This window comes from Myotis lucifugus, unplaced genomic scaffold (assembly GCF_000147115.1).
Source record: "Myotis lucifugus unplaced genomic scaffold, Myoluc2.0 scaffold_241, whole genome shotgun sequence".
Classification (NCBI taxonomy): Eukaryota; Metazoa; Chordata; class Mammalia; order Chiroptera; family Vespertilionidae; genus Myotis; species Myotis lucifugus.
The window spans coordinates 135,106-146,360 of NW_005871289.1; the positions used below are offsets into that span (position 1 = coordinate 135,106).

General features: G+C 52.9%; 2 protein-coding genes across 3 annotated transcripts; one reads left to right on the forward strand and one right to left on the reverse strand.

Annotated features, from left to right (window-relative positions):
• The first annotated feature begins 2,282 nt into the window (after positions 1 to 2,282).
• HSP90AB1 (heat shock protein 90 alpha family class B member 1) lies at positions 2,283 to 8,102 on the forward strand. Its single transcript, XM_006098573.3, has 12 exons — positions 2,283 to 2,411; positions 3,675 to 3,824; positions 4,251 to 4,457; positions 4,556 to 4,715; positions 4,873 to 5,006; positions 5,127 to 5,435; positions 5,828 to 5,993; positions 6,170 to 6,360; positions 6,480 to 6,627; positions 6,761 to 7,029; positions 7,305 to 7,638; positions 7,734 to 8,102. The coding sequence occupies exons 2-12, from the start codon at positions 3,675 to 3,677 to the stop codon at positions 7,841 to 7,843; spliced, it is 2,178 nt and encodes a 725-aa protein (XP_006098635.1). The 5' UTR covers positions 2,283 to 2,411; the 3' UTR covers positions 7,844 to 8,102.
• Positions 8,103 to 8,219: 117 nt separating this feature from the next.
• On the reverse strand, positions 8,220 to 11,128 carry SLC35B2 (solute carrier family 35 member B2). Of its 2 annotated transcripts, XM_006098575.3 has the most exons (3): positions 10,816 to 11,128; positions 10,488 to 10,642; positions 8,220 to 9,718 (listed from the first exon to the last, which is right to left on the reverse strand). In XM_006098575.3, the coding sequence occupies exons 1-3, from the start codon at positions 10,871 to 10,873 to the stop codon at positions 8,783 to 8,785; spliced, it is 1,149 nt and encodes a 382-aa protein (XP_006098637.1). In that variant the 5' UTR covers positions 10,874 to 11,128; the 3' UTR covers positions 8,220 to 8,782. The 2 variants fall into 2 exon arrangements, with proteins under 2 accessions (XP_006098637.1, XP_006098636.1); XM_006098574.3 differs by lacking the exon at positions 10,488 to 10,642 and having other exon boundaries at positions 10,816 to 10,896.
• Between the last annotated feature and the right edge of the window lie 127 nt (positions 11,129 to 11,255).

The following is an 11,255-nucleotide window of genomic DNA, read 5'->3' on the forward strand; positions in this document are numbered from 1 at the left end:
AGCTGGTTTAGCTCAGCGGATAGAGCGTCAGCCTGACGACTGAAGGTCCCAGGTTCGATTCTAGACAAGGGCACATTCCGAGTTTCGGCTCGATCCCCAGTAGGGGGCGTGCAGGAGGCAGCCAATCAATGATTCTCTCATCATTGATGTTTCTCTCTCTCTCTCCCTCTCCCTTCCTCTTTGAAATCAATAAAAAATATTACAAACAAGACAAAAACCTGTTTAAAATAAAAAACAGAAACAGCAGCATGGGGCCTTCCTGGCAGCAGCACCAAGCCCCTTCTCACACTCAACCTCAGGCTGCTCACAGACCATAAGGAAGTAGATGGGTAAGGAGAGATGAAATTGGGGTGGTGGTGGCAGGAGTGATAAGGTCTGAAGTGTGGGGCAAGGAAAGCAAGGGCCCTTAGTCCTTCAGAACGCAACACATGAACACAGAAAATATGAAGACAGAAGACTGGGCACCAAGGCTAGTAAAGGGCTGCGGGTGGCAGTGGGGGAAGCCCTCCCCCACATTCCAGGGTCGGACAAAGTGTGCCTGGAGGAGAGTTTGATGAACGTCTACAGAGCAGGGAGTAGCCATTCTCTTCTAGAGAGGCTGTGGGTCCTGCTAGCTTCCAACAAGAGGTCTTGGGAAGGCAAGGACAGCTCGTCAGCTGGAGGGCAGGAAAAATGGCAGAGCCTGGAGAGTGTTAGGGTCGCCGAAGGAGGAACACACAAGGCTGAAGGGGGTAAAGAATTATAAATTTACTACAGGGCCGATGCACAAAATTCGTGCAAGGGGCTCGGCCCTCACAGCCCCAGCTTTGTCCGGAAGGTCGTCCGGCTGTCCGGTCTAATTAGCATATTACACTTTTATTATTATAGATTATGTCATCTGGAAAACCAGATGGGCTGAGCCCCCAAATGGCGCCAGCACAGGGACAGGGAGTCAGAGATTTTAAAGGACTCAAGGTGGGCTTTCTTGCGTGGAGAATTCTCTGGGTGGGTCCGAAGCTTGGGAAGGTCTGGAAGAGAAGGATGATGGTTTTTCCAAGAGGAATGTGGTCTAAGCGAAAGGGAATGTCGATTGTGATCTAAAGGTCAGTTCCCAGGGGAGGGGTTGTTGATTCAATTATTTGATCAGACCCAACAGAGAGGGATGGCGTCTTGCAGCGGCTGGGCAGGCGCAGGCCTGGGGCTCAGGCGCCACAGCTGGAGAAAGAAAGCACTCGGTCCTGGCACCTGCAGCGGGCACTCTCCCAGAGGCCCTGCCGACCCTGCTCTGCCCAGCTCCAAGCAGCTGCAGAGAGACCACGACGAAAAGAAAGAAACCAGCTCTATGTGCTCACATAGGAAGACCGCAGTCTCGGGTGCAGCAGAGCCTGGGGAGGGTCCCTCCGTCTCCGCTCGCTGCAGGCGGCGCCCGCAGAGCCGGACCCGGCGTGATTGATGGGGAGAGGAAGGGGCCGGCATTAACTTTACGCTCCATCCCACCCCCGCGAGGAGCTAGGCTGGCTGCGCCCGCCGAGTGGCGAAGAGGGTCCACCCGGGCTCCCTAGAGTCCAGGGGATGGGGACGCTGGCGCGGGGCGGAGCCGCGGCAGAGACACGGCCCAGGCCGCAGCGGGAGGGGCGGGGCCTTTGGGGGGCGGGGCGGAATCGCCGAGTCGGGTCTGGAAACTGCTGGAAACAATCGCAGCACCGCCGCCGTTGCCCCTTCCGCCGCAGGCGGACAAAGAGTCCCCCCCACCCCCGCCCCCTCAAGCCCAGGCCGGTTGCCACCCCCCAGGCGAGGCCACGCCCCGCGGCTAAAGGCTGGCCCTTCCCCCGCTTTGGAGCCGGGATCCGGGGGCTGCCGGGGGTTGGGTCTGGCGTTCCGCACGCTCCCTGCAGGAAAACGCCTTACCCTTACAGGGCGTAGGAACGTGTAGGGTAGACTATAGGAGGTCGACTTGGGAGCGAAGGTCGGAGTGACGTGCCGCCTCCCCATGCCCCTCTTTTAAGCGCCCCACGAGGCTGGGACTCATGCGTGGAGGCCCCTGACCCACAGGTTTTTAGGGCGGCCAGAGAGATCCTGGCTTCTCTGTCCACTGCTACGTCATCTGAGCATCCCCAATTTCTCCTCCTGGTGGGGTCGTGCCTGCAAGTGCGGAGAGGGAGCAACGTAAACGAGTGTGTCCGCCCCGCACGCCGGCCCCTCGCCTAGTTGGGCCATGACGTCACGGTGGGCGGGCGGCGGCAGGTGCGGGGCGGGCGGACATGCTCCTTTAAGGCGGATGGATCCGTGGGCGGGCAGCTGGGTGTGCTTCGCCTTATATAGGGCGGTTGGGGGCACGCATCCCCTCTCTTGAGTCACCCCCGCACGCACGCCGCTTGCGGTTTGGGACCCGACTGCAACCCCTCCTGTGCTTGGATCTCTTTCTCTTCAAGGTAAAGCCACAAGCCGAGCTCTCCTTCGGGCGTTCCTGTCTCGAGAGCCTTCAGAGTTGCTTTCGTCTCTTCTCTGCAAAGCCCGGGTTTTGTTGTGCCGAGCAGGTTCCCCGGGAGGGGGGTGGAAGTGGGCTCCCGGTGGCAGCTCGCTTTTCCCTCTGTCCTTGGGCGGCGGGGTTTGCCCCTTTCGGCGACCAGCCCTGGCCGAGGTGGGCCGCAGGGTGGGCTGGGGTTAGTGGGCAGTTGCACGTGGTGACCGCGCCGGCCTGGGACGCTGCCATCTTTCCCGTCCATTTCCGGACGCGGCTGGGGGCGCTGAAGGGTCCGCAGGGAGGGGGTGGGTGTGCGCGCCCGGGTGACTCGGCACAGCCCGCTGGTGTCCCGGCTGAGCCCCGCTCCCGCCCCCGCCGGACGCGTTTCCCAAGTGCGTGAGGAGTGTCCGCGGCGGGGAGCGCTTTAGGCCTCCGTTGGCCTCCATTGGCCCAGCGTCATCCTTCCAGATCTTTCCTGCGCCCGGATGGAGGAGGGGAGGGGGCGGGCCCTGGCATATTCATGGGCTCCCCACCCTCCCCCCTCCCTGGGAGCTGAGATTGTTCTGGAAGCTTCTGGAGCCCAACGCCCCGCCCAGGTGCCCGGATGCTCGGGCGCGCAGGGAGGCTGCGCGGTGGCGCCCCCTGCCCGCGTGTTCCCGGCGGCGGTTGTCCGGCGGTGGGGAGGGTCGGCCTGCGGACCCGGCCTCCATCTTGGCTGTGCGGTTTGGCCCCGCGTTTCAGTGGCGTGTGCTGAAAGGTCACGAGCGGGCTTTTGCTTTATGGCTCTTTGTTTTAGTGTCTCAGGTTCTCCTCCCCGGTGAGGTGGCACATCCCAACGGGGGCGGGGGAGTTTCAGGTCGTCGCCGTTTACGTTAAACCAGTGACCTTGGGGTTTTCCTCCCCTGGTGCCGGGAAAGCTAATGGAGCGGGAGTGGGTGGTCCCCACCGTTAAAGGCGCATTTGAGTCCCTGGGCTCATGTTCGAGATCTGCGTTCCTAACGAGCTGCCAGGTGATGCTGAGGCCTCCGGCCCGTGGGCCGCTCAGGAGTTCGGCCTCCAAAACCCTGACCTTGCGTTTTGTTAGGACCGTGTCCGTTCCGACTGACCATACGGCCCGAAATCTTTGAGGAAAAGGCCCAGCTCGAAGCAGTTTGAAGGAACTCTCCCCATGTCTTCCCTGCGATGGGGTGGACTTTCGGCCTGACATTGAGCTCTGTAATTCCTGTTTTAGATGCCGGAGGAAGTGGTGCACCATGGAGAGGAGGACGTGGAGACCTTTGCCTTTCAGGCAGAAATTGCTCAACTAATGTCTCTCATCATCAATACTTTCTACTCCAACAAGGAAATTTTCCTTCGGGAGCTGATCAGTAATGCTTCTGACGTGAGTGCTTGGGGGTCTGCATGGGTGGTGTGGGGGGTTTTTTGTGTTATTTGGGGTGGGGCATATTTGTGGGATCTACTATTGAAGGGGATAAACCTCAAAAACGTTTGTCTTTGCTCTACGTGGGTAGATGGGATATTGGACCCACCTGTGTACCTTTTTATTTAATCTTCACCCAGGATATGCTGCTTAATATTAGTGGAAGTGGGGGTGAGAGGAAAAAACGTGAGAGAGAACATAGAACCACAACCTCTTGCTGTACAGAGCAACACTCCAACTGAGCCACACTGGCCAGGGCTGCATGCGGTTTTTAAACCTCAAGTTAAGGGGTTATCAGAATTGAGGCTAATGTGGGAGTAAAAAAACAAGTGTTTTGGATTTTGGGTGAAGAGATGGAGTTGAATAAATTGTAATTTGTGTTTTCAGGCCTTGGACAAGATACGCTATGAGAGCCTGACTGACCCTTCCAAGCTGGACAGTGGTAAAGAGCTGAAAATTGACATCATCCCCAACCCCCAGGAACGTACCCTCACTCTGGTGGACACAGGCATTGGCATGACAAAAGCTGATCTCATAAATAATCTGGGAACCATTGCCAAGTCTGGTACAAAGGCATTTATGGAGGCTCTTCAGGTATGTGGTATTTTAGCTAGGCGCACGCCATGTGTATTTTTGTCCATAGTCTTTGGCTTCCTATTTTTAAAAACTTCTTTTTAAAAACTTTTTGGCAGGCTGGTGCAGACATCTCCATGATTGGACAATTTGGTGTTGGCTTTTACTCTGCCTACCTGGTGGCAGAGAAAGTGGTTGTGATCACAAAGCACAATGATGATGAGCAGTATGCCTGGGAGTCTTCTGCCGGGGGCTCCTTCACTGTGCGGGCTGACCACGGTAGGTGGGCTTTCCTGCAAAGGTTACTGTGTCAGCATTCTGGGGAAGGCGGTACTAGACATGTTGAGTGTCCTATCTGTAAAGCAGTTGCCTTTCACTACAGTTCTGCGTTTAGTTTCATTTTTTTCTATACTCCATTGTGATTGCCTTTTTCTAGGTGAGCCCATTGGCCGGGGCACCAAAGTGATCCTCCACCTTAAAGAAGACCAGACAGAGTACTTGGAGGAGAGGCGGGTCAAAGAAGTGGTGAAGAAGCACTCGCAGTTCATAGGCTATCCCATCACTCTTTATGTGAGTATGGGCTGGAAACCCTCGCATGGTGCCTACTGCTTTGGAGAATTGCATGGTGCCTGTTTTTTTCCCCTTTCCTTGATGTTCTGTCTCTAAAACTATTGTATTTGGTACTTTCAGTTGGAGAAGGAACGAGAGAAAGAAATCAGTGATGATGAAGCAGAGGAAGAGAAAGGGGAGAAAGAGGAGGAAGATAAAGATGATGAGGAGAAACCCAAGATTGAAGATGTGGGCTCAGATGAGGAGGATGATAGTGCTAAGGATAAGAAAAAGAAAACAAAGAAGATTAAGGAGAAATATATTGACCATGAAGAACTGAACAAGACCAAGCCCATCTGGACCAGAAACCCTGATGACATCACCCAGGAGGAATATGGAGAGTTCTATAAGAGTCTTACCAATGACTGGGAAGACCACTTGGCAGTCAAGGTGAGGAAACCCTGTATGCTGGCCCAATAGGAGGAGCAGGTAGAAGGGTGTGGCTGATTAGACAAATGGAACTTGCCCAACTTGTTGGTAGCTGGGAACTGTGAATGCCATGAGCAACATGAGTTTACTTACTGGTGACACTTCTAGGGTGCAGAAATTGCATCCTTTTCACTGACCTCTGTGTCCATGTTAGCCTTACACATCCTGGGTTCGGACCTGACTATTCTCTAGATTCATTTAGGATATTAGGGCTTAATTTTCTTAACAGCTGCCCCATGAGTATGCTCTAGTGCTTAGGAAAGATCTTTGTTCCGGGCATGTTGATAGCATGGGTTGGGTCTAAAATCTATGCTTAACCTTGAAATGTACTGTTGGCTTGTCTTGAATTTCAGCACTTCTCTGTAGAAGGTCAATTGGAATTCAGGGCATTGCTGTTCATCCCCCGTCGGGCTCCCTTTGACCTCTTTGAGAACAAGAAGAAGAAGAACAACATCAAACTCTACGTCCGCCGTGTGTTCATAATGGACAGCTGTGATGAGCTGATACCAGAGTATCTCAGTGAGTACCCTCTTGCCCTAATGGAGTTGGTTGGGCAAGTCCTATAAAGCCTTCAGCATTCTCGGGGGGACTAAAGTCTTAGATAATTAAGGATTTTTTTATAACATAGCAAGTGAAGATTCAGTGAGGGAAAATTGATTTTTTTTAACTGAGCTTTCTTCCCTTTGTGATTGCAGACTTTATCCGAGGTGTGGTTGACTCTGAGGACCTGCCCCTGAACATTTCCCGAGAAATGCTCCAGCAGAGTAAAATCTTGAAGGTCATTCGTAAAAATATTGTTAAGAAGTGCCTTGAGCTCTTCTCTGAGCTGGCGGAAGATAAGGAGAACTATAAGAAATTCTACGAGGCGTTCTCTAAAAACCTAAAGGTAAAGAGGCAGCAAATGCTTACATTCTTTATAATTACCATGTGGGTTTTTTTTTTCCATTCACATGAAGAGTAAGAGGTTAGTTCCAAGTAAGATTATTTTTCTTTCCACCCTTACAGCTTGGAATCCACGAGGACTCGACTAATCGGCGACGCCTTTCTGAGCTTTTGCGCTATCACACCTCCCAGTCTGGAGATGAAATGACCTCTCTCTCAGAATATGTCTCTCGCATGAAGGAGACCCAGAAATCCATCTATTATATCACTGGTGCGTTGGAGCCTGGGCCCGATGACGGCCTCCTTAGTAGAGGTGTAGGGATTGGGGGTGACATTTAGGGGAGGCCTGGGAACTGGTATGAAGCTTTTTGGTCTTTGACTCACATTCAGTAATAACCCTACAGGTGAGAGCAAAGAGCAAGTTGCTAACTCTGCTTTTGTGGAGCGAGTGCGGAAGCGGGGCTTCGAGGTAGTATATATGACAGAGCCTATCGATGAGTACTGTGTGCAGCAGCTCAAGGAGTTTGATGGAAAAAGCTTGGTCTCAGTTACCAAGGAGGGCCTGGAGCTACCTGAGGATGAAGAGGAGAAAAAGAAAATGGAAGAGAGCAAGGCCAAGTTTGAGAACCTCTGCAAACTTATGAAAGAAATCTTGGATAAGAAGGTTGAGAAGGTAAGCCAATTTTGGGACTGATGTATTTTGTAATAGATGCCTTCAAGGCTGTTTCCCTCAGAATCTCGTGTTGCTACACAATTAGTAATTTTAAGCAACTTAATTTAGTCATCGTACCTCTTGCTCTCTTAAGCAAGCAGGTTTAAGGCTGCTATTTACTTAAAATTTGGCAAAGATTGAGCATTTTTTTCTGATAACTTAAAATATGCATAACTTTTACCTTAAAGTGGTAATGCAATTTAATATAAACCCAAGGTTTTTGTGACTGTCCATAGGTGACGATCTCCAATAGGCTTGTGTCTTCACCCTGCTGCATTGTGACCAGCACCTACGGCTGGACCGCTAACATGGAACGTATCATGAAAGCCCAGGCACTTAGGGATAACTCTACAATGGGCTACATGATGGCCAAGAAGCACCTGGAGATTAACCCTGACCACCCCATTGTGGAGACTCTGCGCCAGAAGGCAGAGGCAGACAAGAATGACAAAGCTGTCAAGGACCTTGTGGTGTTGCTGTTTGAAACTGCACTGCTCTCTTCTGGCTTCTCACTTGAGGATCCCCAGACCCACTCCAACCGCATCTACCGCATGATCAAGCTAGGCCTAGGTGAGTACCACTATTGGGGAACAGCTCTTACATGGACAGATTTGACTTGGATGCTACTTGGGTCAAATCTCTTGTGACATTCTTTCCCACTGTAGGCATTGATGAAGATGAAGTGACAGCAGAAGAACCCAGTGCTGCTGTTCCTGATGAGATCCCCCCCCTTGAGGGTGATGAGGATGCCTCTCGCATGGAAGAAGTAGACTAGGAGTTTCTACCTGCAGACCTTGCGTCCTCTGTGTAGTCTTCATGGCTCCCCCAGAAGCCCTGAGTGGCCCTAGCCCACCTGGTTTCCTCTGATGTTTAGTGGCTTTTCCCCTCTCCTGTCTTTTCCTTAAGGCAGGTTACAGTGGCCTCAAGCCCTCTTCTCATATTTGACATAGTTTTGGATGTGTTATGTATTGTGGTTTTTTTTATTTTGTTCTGAAATTAAAGTATGCAAAATAAAGAAGATGCCGTTTTATACAGTTTTGCTCCTTTTGAGTTCCCTTAGCTGCTCTATCCCAAGTCTCCCTTGCCATCAGAAGTATGGGTTATATGAGAAGAGAACTATCATGTTAACTCCACCAAAATATAGGACCAAGTCCATTGCAGCAGTTTAATTTAATAAAAATAAAATTATGAGCAGAAAGTTACATTTTCAAAGTACCAAAACCTGCAACTGGCTCTGAGCAGAGCCATGGGATCCAGGAGCAGAGGGTGGTGTTGCTGGCAGGACTCTCCCCTCCCCTATCACAGCACCACCTGTCATTTATCCTAGGAAAGCAGCACTCTGCTTACAATCACCAGAGTAAGAGATGCAGGCATCGGGGAGGAATCTATAAGGGTATTCAGGGTAGGGGACAAGCACTGGTGAGGTTGGTGGCAGAGCTAACAGCAAGACTTCAGGGAATTTCTGGAAGATACCTTTGCCCCTCTCCAAACAGAACTCTACTCTGGGGCTCAAGAGTCATACCAGAGGACTGGTGGCTTAAGGCAAAAGGGAAGGTGGCCTTCTGGCCTCCCAACCCCTAACTGCAGAGCTGGTTTGTGATACTGAGGAAAGCTTGCATTTTGCCCTTGAGCCAGCCACCTGTGAGAAGCTACACACTAGGAGAGGAAACCGGTATGGTAAAAGGATCTTCGTTCACTTTGCCAGTCTGGTCCCTCAAACCTGCACAGGGGACTCGATGGGCACAGCCTTCTTTCCCCGTTGCTTTAAGCGGCCCCGGGCATAGACTCTGAGCAGGAGGGCAGCAAAGACCACAGCCACCCCTAGGCCCCCCACCACCGTGATGGTATGGCCATAGAGGAGGCAGGAGAGGAGAATGGCAAAGGCCTGGCGGAGGGTCATGATGATGGTGAAGACTGCGGCCCCAAACTGTCCAATGGTGTAGAAGATGAAGAGCTGGCCACATGCGGAGCACACTGAGAGCAGCAGGGCGTGTGCAGCAAACTCACTGTGTCTCCCCATGAAGCGGGTCCCCTCCAGGAGGGCCCCCTGCTCTAGCAGGGAGCCCACTGTGAAGAGGCAGGAGAAGAAGTTGACCCCAAGCATCATCTGCACTGATGACATCTTATAGGCAAATAGGGCATCCTGCCAGTTCGAGGTGAAGCTGTCAAAGGCAATGTAGCCTCCCAATAGGATCAGGCCCGAGAGTGTGGTGGCCTGTGAACTTCGGGGCTCTGGTCCGCTGGACAGCAGAAACATGCTGACCCCAATGGAGATGAGGCCTGCTGTCAGGTACTCCCAGTGTTCGTAGCTGCGCCGAGACACCAACTTTCCCATTAGCATGACAGGGATCACCTTAGAGGCCTTGGCCAGCACCTGAGTGGGGAAGCTGACAAACTTGAGAGCTTCATACTGACACCAGCTGCTAAGCACATTGGACAGGCTGGCAAAGGAGTACTGGTACATGGGTGCCCCATGTCGGGGCTGTTTGCAGAAGAGGCAGTAGAGGCCAGCCACAATAAACGCCAGCACTCGGTTCATTAGCACCAGAAACTGCGAGTCTGTGAAGCGCTCACCTGCCCATGTGGCTGTGGCCCCATAGCTGCGGGTCATCACTCTTTCCTGCAGCACTCCCCAAGTCAGGTAAGACACCTGGATGGGGGAGGGTGGAGATTAAAAAGATAAATAAGGAAAAGGTTGCCAAAGGATTTCATCAACTTCCCTCTTCCTCAGAAGGCTGTTTAAAGCAGCAGTCGCCAGCCTTTCCGACCTCACGGACCACCCGTTGGCAACCGCTAGTTTAAAGGACAGCACACGTAATTTGGTTCCTCTGTGTAGTAACTAGGAAGTTTCCCGTTCCCTCTCAAGCCTGGATTTATCTTGTAGGGAATCAAATGTGTGTGAAACACAACAAATGCTTTAGAACTGCCCAGACCCTGTCTGTCCCACATGAGGGTTTGTTAGAGCTGACTCCATCCCAAATATTTTCTATTTCCAACCAATTCAGGCAGGCAAGAATTGGACATCTATCAGTTTGACATGTTATATGAGGTGGGACTAGTAGTGTCCACTCAAAAATGCCATGAGGCCAGCATCTTGGCACCCCTTCTCACATGCAGTGTGGGAGAAGGCTGAATGGCTTCCCCCCAAAACTTTTATCAGTGGGTTTACAGTACAGTATATGAAACACATCATTGTGGAAGAAAGTGTAATAGGACAGTAGAAATCACGGGGGGAGGGGGAGAGACATTTTCTCCAATCACTTCAATCACTTCTAAGAAGATGGTGGTACAGTGTGCCCCTAGGAGGGGGACACATAACCAACTAAAACACTGTTGGGACTGGAAGGGTGAAAACTTTGATTCCAGAGCCCCTGCCCACCGTGACCCAATGCGGGGAGAAGCAGAGCCTGCCCGCCTACCTGGAGTCCCACCGCACAGAAGAGCAGCTTCAGGGCCTGCCACGTAGGAGTGGTCTCCGCCGGCTCTGTCCGGGGAGCCAGGGGAACCTCGTCGGAGGCCTTGGGCTCATTGCCGAATACACACACTTTCACCAGAGGGAAGCAGAGACCCCTGCCTGCAGAAGGCACGCAAAGTCAAGGCCCAGTCTTCTCCCCAGCACCTCATGGTCTTCTCTAGAGCAGCCAGCTGCCCTCCCTCCCTCCCTCGCCAAGCCACATCCCTGCTTGGACAGCTGGCCAGCACTTGTCCTGTGCACCGAGCACACTTCCCCACCCTTGGCCCACACACCTGTCTCAAGGTAGTTCTTCCGCCTGAAGTACCGCACCAGCAGGTAGCCAGGGAGCATGAAGCTGGCGTAGCCAGCAGCATTCACCAAAAAGCGGAAGAACCATTGCTGGGTCCAGGACTCCGGAGGGGCTTCGGGGGTCTCCCCACCTGCCCCCAGGGAGGGGATGGCGACCAGCACCACCACTGCCCACCACCTGCGGGGGCAGCGGACAGAAGGTTAGGGAGCAGTTAGTTCACCACCCACTGGGTCTCCCAGAGGGGTCCGCACTGGAGAAGGGCCCGGAGTCACCTCCCCGCCCCCCTCAGCTGCAGCCCAGCGGGACAAAGAGCCTCTCTCTCTCTTTGGGGGGCCGGCGCCGTCCAGCAGGACTCCCTCCCTCCCCGGGGACGGACCCGCTCCTGCGGGCACACAGGTTCCTTCTGTTTCCCTCCAGCGCTCG

Bases quoted from the DNA above. Each gene is read 5' to 3' on its own strand.
- HSP90AB1 (XM_006098573.3), top strand. From the start codon at position 3,675: ATGCCGGAGGAAGTGGTGCACCATGGAGAGGAGGACGTGGAGACCTTT. The intron at 5,007-5,126 runs GTGAGTATGGGC...TGGTACTTTCAG, and splicing joins GCTATCCCATCACTCTTTAT to TTGGAGAAGGAACGAGAGAA. The intron at 6,628-6,760 runs GTGCGTTGGAGC...ATAACCCTACAG, and splicing joins ATCCATCTATTATATCACTG to GTGAGAGCAAAGAGCAAGTT.
- SLC35B2 (XM_006098575.3), bottom strand. From the start codon at position 10,873: ATGCTCCCTGGCTACCTGCTGGTGCGGTACTTCAGGCGGAAGAACTAC. The intron at 10,643-10,815 runs GTGTGTGGGCCA...TGCCTTCTGCAG, and splicing joins GAAGAACTACCTTGAGACAG to GCAGGGGTCTCTGCTTCCCT. The intron at 9,719-10,487 runs GTAGGCGGGCAG...TCCCCCATCCAG, and splicing joins TCTGTGCGGTGGGACTCCAG to GTGTCTTACCTGACTTGGGG.